The sequence below is a fragment of the Odocoileus virginianus genome, chromosome 5 (genome assembly GCF_023699985.2).
Source record: "Odocoileus virginianus isolate 20LAN1187 ecotype Illinois chromosome 5, Ovbor_1.2, whole genome shotgun sequence".
Taxonomy (NCBI): domain Eukaryota; kingdom Metazoa; phylum Chordata; class Mammalia; order Artiodactyla; family Cervidae; genus Odocoileus; species Odocoileus virginianus.
In genome coordinates this window covers 56,861,131-56,874,134 of record NC_069678.1, presented here as the reverse complement: position 1 = coordinate 56,874,134, position 13,004 = coordinate 56,861,131, and the positions used below count along the sequence as shown (strand labels likewise).

Below are 13,004 nucleotides of genomic sequence, written 5' to 3'. Positions count from 1 at the left end.
TTCCATGGACTGGTCCACGGGGTCACAAAAAATCAACAGGACTGAGCGACTTTCACTTCACTTGCATAACTAGTGCGTCTACAGGCTAGACACAAGAATTTCACATGATTAATTTTAATGGAATTTAAAGATTCCCAGAAAAGTATTCTTGGTTTAATAATAGAGAAAACTAATAAATATCAATTATACTCATGAAAACAAGCTTCCTATACATATTGTGTGGCATAAAGAAAAATATGGAATTCAATTCTTTTGCTTCAGAATTAGGAATTAGTTTCTATCATTTCCCCCAATGTTTCACATATTACATTTCTTTCTCTGCCATTATTCAAAATGAAATGCCAGATGGTTCACCTCTTTGTTTTTTAAGTTGTGACTTTTTCTTCTTGAAATTTTTCAGTCTGAACTTTGTTTCCTTAAAATGGGGGTTAAAATCACCTTTGATAAGCCATCAGATGACTATGAATGTATTTAATGTGACCTTGCTCTGATATTAACATTTTCACAGACCACAGTAGGCAGACCCTTACTGTTTTTTCGTTATCCTTTCCAGCCGTGGCTGAAAGCCCAAATGATGTCACTTTACTTACTCTGTGCTTCCCTACCCTTCTGCTTTAATCACACCCTTTCAACAGCACAAATCTTCTGACAGATTATCTTCTCCACAGGCAGGCAGCCACATCCAGACCTTGATGGGCTCCCAAAGCCTTCAGCATCGTAGTCGGGAGCAGCAGCCGTATGAGGGAAACATAAACAAAGTGACCATCCAGCAATTTCAGTCACCATTGCCCATTCAGATCCCCTCTTCACAGGCCACTCGGGGACCTCAGCCTGGACGGTGCTTAATTCAAACTAAAGGGCAGAGGAGTATGGATGGATATCCAGAGCAGGTGAGAGGAGTTCTTATAATTGATGAATTTTTAGGAAATGTTTGGATAAGTCCCAGCAGTCTGTGGTTTGCCTTCCCTCATTAATGTAGCCTGAGACACGTTAATGCATCACCATGTTGAACGGATTGAAGCCCTCTTTGTAGTGTTTTTACTGTCATTTTCCGTGGTTAAGATCTACAACATATAGAAATTGATGGTTGGTTAAAATGCCCATTTCACATAGAGAAAAATTGATGAATTGGGATAGTTTTTCTGGTTTATCCTGCACCTTCTTCTACCTACTCTCAACTCTGACTTAACTTTTCAGCACAGCTTTTGAATGTTACAAAGTGCTTCAATGAATTAGGTGTATTCACCACGGCCTTTGGCGAAATTAAGTGTATAAAGTAAACTGTATATTCCCTTCTATTTGTGGGAACTTTTTTTTTTAAGTTTATCTTCTAATTGTTGAATAACACAGAGATAAATCTTTGCTATGATCAAAATGATAAAGCAGTTAGGAGGGAAGCATTCCTGAAATGCTCCAAAAGCTATTGATAAATACCATGTAGTTAAAAAAAAAAATTGCTGCTTTTCTTATCAACCTAAAATTAGGATTTGGTTTTCCATTGTAAAATCTTATTTTTTTCCTTAAGGCTAGAACATTGAATAGGCTCTCATCTTTTGAGTCATATTAAGCTTTGAAAGTAAGACATCAAGATCTTAATATCCTCAGAAAATTAATTTCCCTTATTTCATTCTGTAGATAAAAAGGCAAAGCTCCTACTGACTTCACTAACCCCTTAATATGGTTTGTAAAGGTTTCACTTTATTATTGCTTACTCAAAGCTTCACAAATCACCGTTCTCGTTTTCTAAACATATCATATGAGATTATCTTCGTTCTCCAGCTTTTTCCTTTATGCTATTAAGAATCATTTATTATTTTGATCCCAGCTGCTCTAGAAATCTCCTGTGTTTTCTAATACCCTTCTTGAACCTGAGATGATATATTATTCCTTCTCAGAATCATAGGTTTTTTATGATAATTTTCTTCCTATCTTGCCTTGATCTAGGCCAAGTGTTAGATTTAAGGTAAAATAAAGCAGACAGATGTCTTTAATCAGGTAATGAGTTGAAGTTTTTAATTCTCTAGAGATTTTTAAAAGTTAATAAAGTTTTAAATTATGCTTTACCACAGGCATCTTAGGTTAAAAATTGTTCATATCCTCTTCACTACAAATACTGTAACTTCAATCTAATTCTCTGATTTAATTATTTCTGTTGTTAGCAGTCATAATTAATAAAATAAGTTATTACAAAAGTTCTTTCTCCCAGAATCAGCACATTTAAATCCACTGATATCAACGCCCTCTGTTTCACCTACTTTTAGTGATAGGGTTAGTATTGTTATTTGTTGTTTAATTGCTAAGTCCTGCCTGACTCTTTTGCAACCCCATGGACCACCAGGCTCCTCTGTCCGTGGGATTTTTCAGGCAAGAATACTGGAGTGGATTGCCATATCCTTCTCCAAGGGTCAGTATTAGCATGCAGTTATTCTGAACACTCTAAATTTAAAGGCCTTTTAGCATTATTATCCAAAAATACGTAAATTGTATAGCTTAATGAGAGGATTACTAAGTTTTAATTCACATACTTATTAAATGTAAAACATCATAGAGAATGCACTTATAGTCATTGCAAGTGTTTTGCAGCTCTAAAAACATGAGATGTCTTTCAAACTGGGAGGTGAAAACTTAAACAGTCAATGTTTACATTAAGGAAAGTACTTAAGTGTAATTACTTTTTTAAATTCCCAGTTTTTTTTTCTGCCTTGGTTTCAGGCCGAAATGGTTTGGAATGCTGAGATAAAAACTTTGGAGTGAACATGAGGAAGTCTAAAGAGATTTTAAACAAATAGTACTAGTCCCCAAACAATGCTGTCGCTTCCCCTGAATTACAAATCCAGAGACAGTTTCTCAGAACATTTTTTATGATGCAGACTAATAATTATCCACTACCAGTGGCAGGCTGACACATAGTCATCCTGGCTCATTACAATGTGCATCTCTTCCCAACTCCACCTTCGATGACATCACACTGATAAATTGCAATTGTGAGGATAATTACACTAGAGAAATCAGCAAACACTACAAACCAGGGCCTTCACCTTCCCCCAGCCAGCTCTTAAACATTTTCCAGCACATCATCAACTACTACACTGTTTTCTTTCATATCTTTCTTTCCCCAATCTTTTTGGCACCAGGGATTGGTTTCATGGAAGACAATTTTTCCAGACCTGGGTGGGGGGATGGTTTTGGGATGATTTGAGCACAGTAGAGTTCACACTCCTGTGAGAATCTAATGCCAAAGCTGATCTGACAGGAGACGGAGCTCAGGTGGAAATGTGAGCAATGGGGAGTGGTTGAAAATACAGATGCAGCTTCACTCGTTCACCTGCCACTCACCTCCTGCTATGCAACCCAGTTCCCAATAGGCCATGGCCCAGGGGCTGGGGACCCCTGCTCTATAGCATTCAATGAATGCTAGAATACTAGGAATAGGTCTCAGAATTTGGAGTTTGAGTTTAATGTTACCTTTTATTAAAGCATGTGACTCTGGCCAAGTCTAACTTTTTCATGAGGTTCTGTTTTTCTCCTTATAAAATGAGAACATTACCACCCACCAACAACATTCAAAAAGTTTTTGGGACAGTCAAATGATACAGTTTTACACATACACATGCAAAATTAGTTTGACACTAAAGAAACTGGAAACAAAAGAAATAGAAATAAAAGATTTTAAGAATTAAAATACTGGATGTTGCTTCATGATTATCAGTACCAACGTCCCTATACAGATAGAAAACAGACAAAAAGAGGCTGAGGAGGTTATATAATTCACTCTCATAATAAAAATACTTTGTGTATTTTTTACATTCCTAAGTCTTTTTTCTTTTGAAAACTCAGACCTCTCTAATATATGTGTGTATGTGTTAAAAGCAAGATGTTTTCCATATGTAGCAAGAAAAAATGGAGGAGGATATTTAAAACATTTAAGATCTATATAGTTTCACATGAAAATTATAGAGCAATGATTGAAGTGCAAAGACCCAGGAAGTAACTGACAATTTCTAACATGGGTTTTAGACATATAAATCAAAATACCGTATCTTCGTAAGACATGTCTAGTGGTGCATTAAAAAGACCATTAAGAGTAAAACAGTTTTCTTAAATGATTACAGCAACAGTGTAAAATTTGATCAAGTACTGTATAGAAAAAACCTAAGTCATTCATAATTTTTAAGTGCAAGGAGACATCATAAACATAGCACCAATAGAAATGCTAGGTATAGCATAATAAAGCACAGTAATTTCTATTAAAGTTTGGAGATTTTTACTATTACAAAATAATCACTTGGGATATCCTTGGTGGAGCAGTGGATAATTCCTAATTATAATTCTTCATTAAGATTATAATTCTTCATTAAGATTCATTAATAATCATCCACCTGCTGATGCAGGGGATGTGGGTTCGATCCCTGGTCTGGAAAGATTCCTCATGCTTCAGAGCAACTAAGCCTGTGAGCCCCAACTCCTGAAGCCCACATATCTAGAGCCGGTGCTGCACAAGAGAAGCTGCTGTGACGAAGAGTGACCCTGCTAGCCACAACTAGAGAAAGCCCACACAAAACAACATAGACCCAGCACAGCCATAAATAAATGAATAAATAAAAACTTTTTTAAAAAAGTAATCACTTATTGGAATGCTATAGGTATAAACGACAGGACCAATTACAATGAATCTGCATTTTTTTTTTTAATTCAGGGTAGAGCTGTCTGAATGAAAATAGGAAAAGAAGGGACGACAGTTGCCATACATTAAGTGCCTGCTATGCTATTTATATTACATAGAGTGTATCTGTGCTACACATACCAGGGACCTGGCACCAGGCCTGGCTTCAGGATGGTGATCCGTACGCTGCGCAAAGCCCTGCACGCGGATGGGCCCTGCCTTTGGTTTAATGCCCTGCTGCCACCAACTTGTAATTCTTAATAATCGTTAAGCAAGGAGCCTCATTTTTTCATTTTGCATCAGGCCACACTAATTATACAGCTTGTCCTGCTTACACAGACTCTTGCACTTAGTCCTCACAATAATCTTACTTCCTTTTTATAAACGAAGAAACCAAGGCACTAAGAAAATAATTTGTGAGCGGTATAATTGGTCAAGCTGAAATTTTAACCGAGGGCTATCTAACCCAGAACCCAAGTTCTGTGTACCAGTTTTACTGTTAAATTAACCATATGAATCAGACACTTGCTGTGGCCTCAGTGTCCCCTTCTGTCAAATAATATTAATTGAACCTGTTTCAACTACAGTTCAGAGTTATAGAACTGCTTTATGTAGATGGAATAGATACTAACTAGAACTCACATGAACATGTCCAATGCTTTGAAAAGCAAAAACACTCAACAAATGGAAAGTTTTATTATCAACAAAAATTTACCTCTGTATCCCTTAGTGTGGCCTAAAGAACTAATGAGTTTCTAATATGATTAAAATGAGTTCCATATACCCCTGAAAATACATAATAAATTCTACCACCAATGACACTGAATGGATTTAAATGAATGTCATTTTGTAGCTAGCCAGCACACTTAACTTTTTTTAAACCATAAAGAAGCACTTAGTAAACTTTGATGTTCCTCCTGAATGATGAAACCATCTCAACTTTCAAACTACCCATCAAAATAAGACAAGGCAAAATATCTAAGAATTCCAATTTAATACACTTATTTTTACATATTCATTTTTCATAGAAATTAAGTAGAAAGTCTGTTTTTACCTCTATAATTAACATAAAATATATGAAAGTGACTTTTAAAGCATAAAGTACTATCCAGATTCAAGGTATTAGTTTCTATAAACTAGAAATCTGGTATACAATAATGATATCTTTTTTAACAAATTACCTTCAACAAACTCTTGTGCATGTCACTTGAAATTCATTATCAGGGAACTCTACTTAGAAAAGGGATTATACAAGTGACCCAATTTTGCTCTTTTTTATGAATGAGTAATAAATATTCCATTGTATATATGTATCACATCTTTATCCATCCCTCCGTTGATGGATATTTAGGTTGGAATCTATAAAAATGACATAGATGACCTTATTTGCAAAGAAGAAATAGAGACACAGAGATAGAGAATAAATAAATAGATACCAAGAGGGAAAAGAAGGATGGAAGGAATTGGGAGATTGGGATTGATACATATATACTAGTGATACTGTGTATAAAATAAAGAGCTAATGAGAGCAACTGTATAGCACAGGGAACTCTGTTTAATGCATTGTGAGATCTGAATGGGAAGGAAATCCCAAAGAAAAGTCATATATGTATATGCATGGCTGATCTACTATGCTGTATAGTAGACCCTACACAATATAGTAAAGCAATTATTTCAATTAAAAATAATTTCAAAAAAGAAAAAATAAGGGATTATAATGCATAAACTATTATTGACAAATATTAAACTATTATTGATAAATAATAAACTATTATTGACAAATATAATAGAGAATCATAGAATTGTATTAAACAGTTAGTTGAAGAAAACCAGAGAGTGAAGACTTGACTCCTTCCCATTCCACATGAAAACTCTTAGCCATCATATCCATTTTCTCAGCTCCTCCCTTTGTTTCCCAGTCCAAGTGACTATTTACCTTATCCTCCTCTTCTCAGTAAAATAATACTTTATATCAGTTTTTCTCAGCCTCAGCTATACTTTAGAATCTTCTCAACTTTTTTATTGAAGTATATTTGATTAACAATATTATTTTAGTCTCAGGTATCCAGTACTCTTGCCTGGAAAATCCCATGGACGGAGGAGCCTGGTGGGCTGCAGTCCATGGGGTCTCGAAGAGTCAGACACGACTGAGCGACTTCACTTTTCCTTTTCACTTTCATGCATTGGAGAAGGAAATGGCAGCCCACTCCAGTGTTCTTGCCTGGAGAATCCCAGGGACTGGGGAGCCTGGTGGGCTGCCGTCTATGGGGGTCGCACAGGGTCGGACACGACTGAAACGACTTAGCAGCAGCAGCAGCATACAGCATGGCGATCCAGTATTTTTGCAGATTATATTTCATTATAAGTTATTGTAAGATATTGGCTATAATTCCCCATACTATATAGCATATCCTTGTTTATTTATTTTATACATAATGGTTTGTTTATGATAATCCCATACCCCTAATTTATCTTTACCCCCTCCCCTCTTCCCTTTGGTAACCAGAAGTTTGTTCTCTATGAGTCTGTTTTTGTGTTGCATATATATTCATTTGTATTATTTTTTAGATTCCGCATGTCAGTGATATCCTACAGTATTTGTCTATCTCACTTATTTCATTTAGCATAATACCCTCTAAGCCCATTCATGTTGTTGCAAATAGCAAAATTCTATCCTTTTATATGGCCTTTTATATTGTTATATATATACTACATCTTCTTTATCCACTTGTCTGTTGATGGGCACTTGGGTCATTTCCAAGTCTTGGATATGGTAAATAATGCTTCTGTGAAGATAGCGGTGCATGCGTCTTTCTGAATTAGTGTTTTCATTTTTCTTGGATATAGACCCTGGAGTGGAATTGCTGGATCATATGATAGTTCTAGGCTTCCCTGGTGGCTCAGATGGTAAAAGAATCTGCCTGCAATGCTGGAAACCTGGGTTTGATCCCTGGATTGGGAAGCTCCCCTGGAGAAGGGAATAGCAACCCACTCCAGGATTCTTGCCTGGAGAATCCCATGGACAGAGGGACCTGGTGGGCTACAGTCCATGGAGTCACAAAGAATCGGACAGGACTGAGTGACTAACGCACACATGATAGTTCTATTTTACTTTTTGAGGAACCTCCATACTTCTGGAGGGAGGCTGTTCAGGAGCTTTGAAAAACCCTAATGTCCCGGCCTCATTCTCAAAGAAACTGGTTTCATTAGTCTGAATGTGAGCTGAGTGATGGGAATTTTTGAAACTCCCCAGGTGATTCTATTATGTAGCTAAGGCTGAGAAGTGATACTTGAGATATTCTATGGCTCAACAATTTACCAGCTGAATTGTTATTGTTATTAACACTACTTAGAAGCATACACAATTCATGCATAACTTGTTGAATATTTTTTAAAGAAACTGAAATAAACTTTTTCTCTTTTGCAAATGTATAAGTGAAGTAAGTAAGTGTTAGTCACACCGTCATGTCCGACTCTTTGCAACCCCGTGGACTATAGCCTGTCAGGCTCCTCTGTCCATGGAATTCTCCAGGCAAAAATACTGGAGTGGGTTGCATTTCCTTCCAAGGCAAAGCATATTTGTATATGTAGAACACATAGACTCCAAAGCATAAATAGGAAGGAAAAACAGCTTGATGCTTCAAATGTTTCAAAATCCTTTCATATATTAACTGATTTCATCTAACCAATAATGTGATGGATAGAGCAGTTCCTGTTTTATTGACTAGAAGCCTAAGATTTGAAGAAGCAGAACTCGATTTAAAATCCAGTTTCATGAGTCTACCACATTATAAGCTACAGCCTGCTGCACTATGGCCAAACACAGGGGTCAAGAGTAAGCTCACACTGGAAGAATAAAAATATAAAAATACACTCTAGAGTTCCTGTCTGCCCCAGACAAGAAAGAAGACATACCTGCTAATGAACCTTACACATCAGGATGGCCAGAGCTGCAGAGCTGTCTCCTACCAGGAGTATACATTCAAAGTAAAGTTTGTGCCTGAAAGAAGACTTGTAACATTACATTAGAATTACATTAGAATAAGCCCTATGAGTTATACAAAGCAGTTCCCATCCATCATATTCAAGGACAAAAAAAACAAAGCTTAGAAACCCCCCCTGAAGGAGATGCTGTAGTGTACCCTGGAAGAAATCATTTTTAATACTTAATAATATGTGGAGCATATAATAATTCATGAAACAATTGGCTAACACATGATTTCAGACATTTCTTTAGATACTCTGATCAGCTGCCTGAAGGGCTCACAGGGTTTCCAGGTGAGGCTTTCATCTATCGGGACCAAGTGAAGAAAAAAACATTATTCTGAATGCTTAATGTTTAATATAAAAAGAAAAACTTGGACATATTTGGGGGTTTTATTTATGAATTTTTAAATTAAAAGGCAATAATTTAATAAAGATTATAGAAAACAGATATTAAGATGGTTTTAATGTATATTATTTACTCAAATGATTTCAGGGACATCCCATACCTCATCCTGCTCCACTTAAAATATAGCTATTAATTCATATTTTCTCATAAAATTTTATTCTTCAGTAACCTTAGGACTGCAGTTCTGAAATTACAAATCATAGTGCAACACAAATAATGTCTAACTCATCACAACAAATTCTACAAATTGACTTATGGATTTTATGCAGTTATTATAGATAATGGGATTCAGTAAACACTATAGCAGAAATCAGAAGGCCTCTCTCAGTGTTCCACTAAATATATGTATGGTCTTGCTTTCCCTAAGTGTAAAATGAAGGAAATGAAGTGAATAACCTTTTAAATTCATTTACATACTAAAAAAATGTGAGTTTCTATTTTCTAGAAACATATAGAGTTGGCAATTTTTTTCCTGAAAATCTCGAAAATGCTACTAGAAGGATTTGATTCATCAATTTCTCTTTTTTAAAAAACGAATTTTATTTATTTATCTCTTTCTGGCTGTGCTGGGTCTTCACTGCTGCGTGGCTTTTTGTCTAAGTTGCGATGAGCAGGGGCTCCTTTCCAGTTGCAGCGCGCAGGCTTCTCACTGCAGTGGTTTCTCGTTGCAGAGCGCAGGCTTCAGTAGTTGCTGCGCCTGGGCTCCGTAGTTCTGCTTCCTGGACTCTGGAGCAGGAGCGCAACAGTTGTGGTGCCCGGGCTTAATTTCTCTGAGACATGCACTATCCTCCCGGCTCAGGGATCAATGTCTCCTGAACTGGCAGTTGGATTCTTTACCCCTGAGCCACCAGGAAAGCCCCTATTCATCAATCTTTCTATTAGGATGTTTCTTCAAAAGATTTAATGAGCAATTTAGTTGGACTTGCATCTCTAATTCACAACAGAAAAAAAAATATGAAAGTAGAAGGGTCAAAAATAGTAACTGTTCTTAAATATTTATACATTTTCTAATTATTAAAAATTTTTTAGCCTATTACATAGGCTTCTTAGAAATTCTGGAAATGCAGAGTTTTATGTAGATTTTATATAATTGTATAGAATTCTTTATCACACAAGCCCTGTTATATAATAACCCATAACACCAGGTACTAAAAGTAAAAGTAGCAGCAAATTTAATTTCAAGCTTAATTTCAGTACCACAAAGCATTCTCTCTACTTCTGTCAAGTCCCATAGTCAGATCCCTATCATCATCTCTCAACATGTGGCTTACCTCTTTCTTTAAATTTTCTTCACTTGGCTATCACTATTCTACTGGTTTTCCTTTTTTTTCCCTTTTTTTTTTCCCATTAAGATGTTTCACTCAATAGTGGGTTCTCTGAGCCAGATTTCTTTGTTCTTTTTTGGGGGGTATAGTTGCTTTACAATGTTTCTTTTGACCATGCTAAATTTAAGAATCCCTTGTAGCTCAGTCAGTAAAGAAATTGCCTGCAATGCAGGAGACCTGGGTTTAATTCCTGGGTCAGGAAGAGCCCCTGGAAAAGGAAATGGCAACCCACTTTAGTATTCTTGCTTGGAGAATCCCATGGACAAAGGAGCCCTGGCAGACTACAGTCCATGGGGTCACAAGAGTCAGACATGACTTAACAACTAAACCACCAAAGACAGAAGAGCCTGGTGGCCTACAGTCCATGGGATTGAAAAAGAGTCAGACACGACTTAGCAACTAAACAACAAGTTTCAGAAATTCACTGGACATTGAGATTGAGATACAAGTGGGTAATTGAATATAAACATCTGAAGTACAGAGAAGAGGCCAGGGCTAGAGACATAAATTTGGGAGTCATCCATCATACAGCTGAATGAAACCATATAGGTGTGTGTTGTTGTTCGGTCACTCAGTTGTGCCTGATTCTTTGCAACCCCATGGACTGCAGCACTCTAGGCTTCCCTATTCTTCACTATCTCCCGGAGTTTGCTGAATCTTGTGCATTCAGTCTATGATGCCTTCCCAGTGTGTATGGATACAAAAGAGAAGGGGGTCAAAGTCTTATCAGTGAATCACTCTATCATTTAAAGGTCATGAACAGAACAGGAGCCAATAAAGAAATCAAGAAAGAATGGCTAGTTTCTGGTGTACAGTGAAGGGACTAGCCACTCTTTTTTAAAATTTCTTTATTGGTAGGAAGATAGATCAAGAGCTTCAGACCCTCTCAGTCTTAAAACTAGCAAGATAGAGCAAGATTCTCTTTCCTGAAAATCCCAATAGGCTTCTCATTTCTCCTATTTGATCAGGTTACCTGCCCATCCTATAATAAATGATATTTTTAGGGGGTACAGTACTTTGTTTTAGGTCTAGATAACATGATTCACTGAAAGCATAGTGGCTAAGAATAGAGAAGTGGGTGGTTTTCAAAGAGAATTGGAGATGATAGCTGCCAGACAAAGAATGAATGGCTCTTGAGCAACAAAAACAGCAGGTATCCCCTGAAAGCTTCATAAATACACACTGCTAGGAAAGGGAATGGTCCCTAGAACAAAGTACAGTAAGCAAGTTAACTACAGCATCACCTGTCTTTCTGTAATGCAACTCTCTAATCCTGAATTACCCCTCACACACATCCATGCATGTGCATGTATATACACACATGTTGTTCATATATATAAACACTTAAGGTGCAACAATTTCCTTTATTCTTGTTACTAGGTTTTAGAGCATTGCAAGACCAAATCAGATCACTGAATTCCAGAGATTATAGATTATGATTCACAGAGCCTCACTGCTACATAACAATCCATTTTGTCACAGGCCTCTCCAAGTTATGACCCAGCATTTTAATTGGAACAAGATCAATATAAACCAGAATTATCAAGTAGTCAAATGACAGAAGCAGACTCCACAAGAAGCAAATTCACCATTTATTGCCAAACTGTTGCCAGTATCTTCAGTCAGAAATTTCACTCGTTGATATCAGTAACTTGATAGAAAATAAAGAAAAGCTGATTTTCACTAAATATGCTATTTATTAGCCTCTAGATCTGACCTTTTGCTAGAACACTGCATTTCCTGTTGGCTAAACTTCTTTACTTTCAGACTGCTTCTTGAAGTATTCTCTGCTCTTACATTTCATGGCCCCTTTGGGCCTTAGCAGACAGGTGGAACCCCTTATATGTGAAATGAGTACTGTCTCTGACATGCTTTATGGGACACAACAGCCACAACGCAACCTATTAACCATACCATAACATACCCAAGAGGAGTCTAGCTTCAGATCAGAATGCATGGCTGTTTGTCACATTTATAAAACCACAGTGTCATCTTTATTATTTCTGTTATTTAAAAAATATATTGAAGCAGTTCTTCATATACCTGGCACATATGAAATTTGCTTTCCTTAGATTTTTAGTTCCTTCCAGATTGACAATATTATAAAATAGATATACTCACTACAGGAGAATAGCTGAAAAGTGTTCTCAGCAGTTTACTTTGTAAATAAAATCTGTTGCATATGTTTCCTTTCAGTTTTTATAGTGGTCTGGAGAAAGCTGGAAGTGTGCATACCTTCCACATATTACATTGTAAAATATAAAATTTTCACATTAGAAAAATACAACCTAAATTTTTAATAATTTAATTGGAAATGCACAGATATACTGGAAAATATAAAGGTAAAATATTTAAGTTATGTTTAGTTCCTTTCTTCTCATTTTCTAATTAATGACAAATAACAAAAAAGAACTACTAGCTGAAATGGTTGAATAAAGCTAAAATATTCTTTCAAGCTACATCTAGCTGTTATATGTTCATGTTCATAGACAGTGAGCCATTTAAATACAAAACTATTCAAAACTGTAGTTTCTACCACCATATGATAACTAGTTTTAACAAATCTAGATCAACTAAAGGAAAAGTTTTAATTAAATGTATCTTTAAAAATAAAACATAGAGT

At 36.3% G+C, this 13,004-nt stretch overlaps 1 protein-coding gene across 6 annotated transcripts in view; it reads left to right on the top strand.

The window, feature by feature from the left end:
- Positions 1–13,004, top strand: part of LRRC7 (leucine rich repeat containing 7) — a 608,651-nt gene that overhangs the window by 532,011 nt on the left and 63,636 nt on the right. For all 6 annotated transcript variants that reach the window (XM_070467940.1, XM_070467941.1, XM_070467945.1 and 3 more), the window contains one exon: positions 669–890. In XM_070467940.1, the coding sequence (XP_070324041.1) occupies positions 669–890 (222 nt within the window). The remainder of the gene's footprint in view (positions 1–668; positions 891–13,004) is intronic.